A 2,809-nucleotide genomic window follows, 5' to 3' on the forward strand; every position below is an offset into this window, starting at 1 on the left:
ATGATGATGATGATGATGATGATGATGATGATGATGATGGGGACGATACAGGACAGGATGCGCTGCTCCAACCTGTTCATAGTGTAGTAATAGTGGGTGTGATGGATCTGTAAGACAGGGGACAGCCTTGCAGTGGAGGGGGGTTTTGAGCCCGCTCCGTGTCCGGGATCCCTCCCATCAGGCCGTGGGGCCACGTGCGTCCCTGTTTAGAGCTTTGCTGGGTTGGATTGCACTGTGCTGAGACGTGTTTCTCTCATTTAAGATAGGAAAAACGTTATTGTCTTTCACAAGTAACAGAAATTTGACTCTGACAGGGCAGGCTCAAATGACATAAAATGCATATTTAAGAACATAAAGATACATAAAGAAACCGTGGAATAACGTGCAAAACGCAAAAAAGAAGCAGGAAGAAGCCTGAATGGAGCTGCTTGATGCTGCCTGTGTACGGCTGTAGGCCTGATGGCAGTAACTGAAAGGATTGGGGGGGTCCTATGTGATTGGGGGGGGGGGATCCTATGTGATTATAGTGTACCAGGCTGAGATATGAAAGTGAGTAAGGACTCAGTGAGTGACCGCTATACCAAAGGTAAAATGTCCTTGCTGACACTAAGAGCACTAAGGTTCCTCATCAGGTCTAGGCCCTGCTGGCCTTTCTTCTACACAGTTTTATGGAATGTGACATGAATGATTGTTTTTGTAGATCCCGTGCAACATTTTACATTTTTCAAACATTTTCAATATCGAGACCTATACCTATACTCATACCTATACCGGTTCCTAAAAGAACCCGACTGATAAAGGAAATATTTGGTTGGACAGACTCTGCAACGCCATCACTAACAGGGACGTTGTAGAGCGTCCTCTGGTGGACAGACTATGCAACGCCATCCCCAACAGGGACGTTGTAGAGCGTCCTCTGGTGGACAGACTATGCAACGCCATCACTAACAGGGACGTTGTAGAGCTGTCCTCTGGTGGACAGACTATGCAACGCCATCACTAATAGGATGTTGTAGAGCGTCCTCTGGTGGACAGACTCTGCAACGCCATCACTAACAGGACGTTGTAGAGCGTCCTCTGGGACAGACTATGCCAGCCATCACTAACAGGGACGTTGTAGAGCGTCCTCTGGTGGACAGACTATTTAACGCCATCACTAACAGGAGCGTTGTAGAGCGTCCTCTGGTGGACAGACTATGCAACGCCATCACTAACAGGGACGTGTAGAGCGTCCTCTGGTGGACAGACTATGCAACGCCATCACTAACAGGGACGTTGTAGAGCGTCTTCTGGTGGACAGACTCTGCAACGCCATCCCTAACAGGGACGTTGTAGAGCGTCCTCTGGTGGACAGACTATGCAACGCCATCCCTAACAGGGATGTTGTAGAGCGTCCTCTGGTGGACAGACTATGCAACGCCATCACTAACAGGGACGTTGTAGAGCGTCCTCTGGTGGACAGACGCCAACACTAATAACATGGTTGACCGTCCGTTTTTATTTTAGTTTTTAAATATTCATTTATCAGAATCACTTATTCGTCATTATAAATGATTCTGATGAATGATTTATTTTTTTTAATCGTCCATTAAAAATGCTAAAAAGTATTAAATTCAATACCCAGCATTATCATCACACTGTCGTATCCATATCCATATATATATATATATATATATATATTTATATAGTAGACGTGATCTCCCAGCGGCTGTCTGTGTAGCAGAGTGTATGGTGAGGGTATGCAGGCTGACCTCTGACCTCTGACCTCTGCTTGCAGGGGCTCAGCCATCGCCAGGATCATTGGAAACAACGCCAGGTCGCTGCGCTTCGCCACCACGGTGAAGATGTGGGTGTACGAAGAGAACATCAACGGCAGGAAGCTCACTGACATCATCAACACGGAGCATGAGAACGTCAAGTACCTGCCGGGGTACAAACTGCCAGAGAACGTGGTAAGAGGCGGGGGGACCGGCGGGGGGAGTTATTGAACTCTAGTCATTGAAAGGTCGTTGAAACAGCAGGTGGATGTGCCTGTACATACACAGGACTAGTTAATCCCGTGTCAATCTGCATGTCTGGAATATGTCAAGTAAACATTCCACCGCAAATGACCTACCACATTTCACCAGACACAGAGATCATGTGATACTATTAGTCCTGTGTGAATCTGCATGAGGTCCCATGTCCTGGGTCAGCAGGGCTTCAGTCTTAGGTGAATCTGACTTTTGATCCCAGATGTTGATCCAAGTCAGAGTTTACTGAGAACCCTCTTTCCATCTGTGTGTGTCCTTTGTGTGCTCCGCAGGTGGCTGTCCCCGAGCTGCGGGACGCTGCAGAGGGAGCGGACCTGCTGGTGTTCGTGGTCCCTCACCAGTTCATCCGGAATCTCTGTGACGAGATGGTGGGCTGTGTCTCCACCAACGCCCGGGGAATCACACTCATAAAGGTGAGCACGCGTCCTCTGCCTGTCTGGACCCTGACACGGTCTGGGGTTTAGTTCACCTAAACATTCAACTTGGAGGACGTTTGGGAGGACTGGCCTTTCATATGTTGCCTCCTCTTATTTGAGAGACCAAAAAGACAGTTGACTCGAAAACTGTTCCATGGACAGGTGTGGACATTGCTTCGTTACGACTTCATCAGTGAAGCATATAAAAGGTCTGCAGCTGCATAAGGAATATGCATGATGATATTTAAATAAAAAATGGAACCAGATGGCCGTGATGAAAGAAGTATTCAGATCGTTAAGCTAAGTAAAAGTACTAATAATACACTGTAAAAATACAACACACACACACACACACACACA

The 2,809-nt window shown here is 47.3% G+C and overlaps 2 protein-coding genes across 2 annotated transcripts in view; both read left to right on the top strand.

The window, feature by feature from the left end:
* Positions 1 to 2,809, top strand: part of gpd1l (glycerol-3-phosphate dehydrogenase 1 like) — a 7,794-nt gene that overhangs the window by 334 nt on the left and 4,651 nt on the right. Inside the window, 2 exon segments of the mRNA XM_032517549.1 lie at positions 1,778 to 1,952; positions 2,306 to 2,446. Of these exon segments, the coding sequence (XP_032373440.1) occupies positions 1,778 to 1,952; positions 2,306 to 2,446 (316 nt within the window).
* Positions 1 to 2,809, top strand: part of tcaim (T cell activation inhibitor, mitochondrial) — a 31,217-nt gene that overhangs the window by 287 nt on the left and 28,121 nt on the right. The gene's annotated exons all lie outside the window — the stretch shown is intronic.

Source organism: Etheostoma spectabile, chromosome 6 (genome assembly GCF_008692095.1).
Source record: "Etheostoma spectabile isolate EspeVRDwgs_2016 chromosome 6, UIUC_Espe_1.0, whole genome shotgun sequence".
Classification (NCBI taxonomy): domain Eukaryota; kingdom Metazoa; phylum Chordata; class Actinopteri; order Perciformes; family Percidae; genus Etheostoma; species Etheostoma spectabile.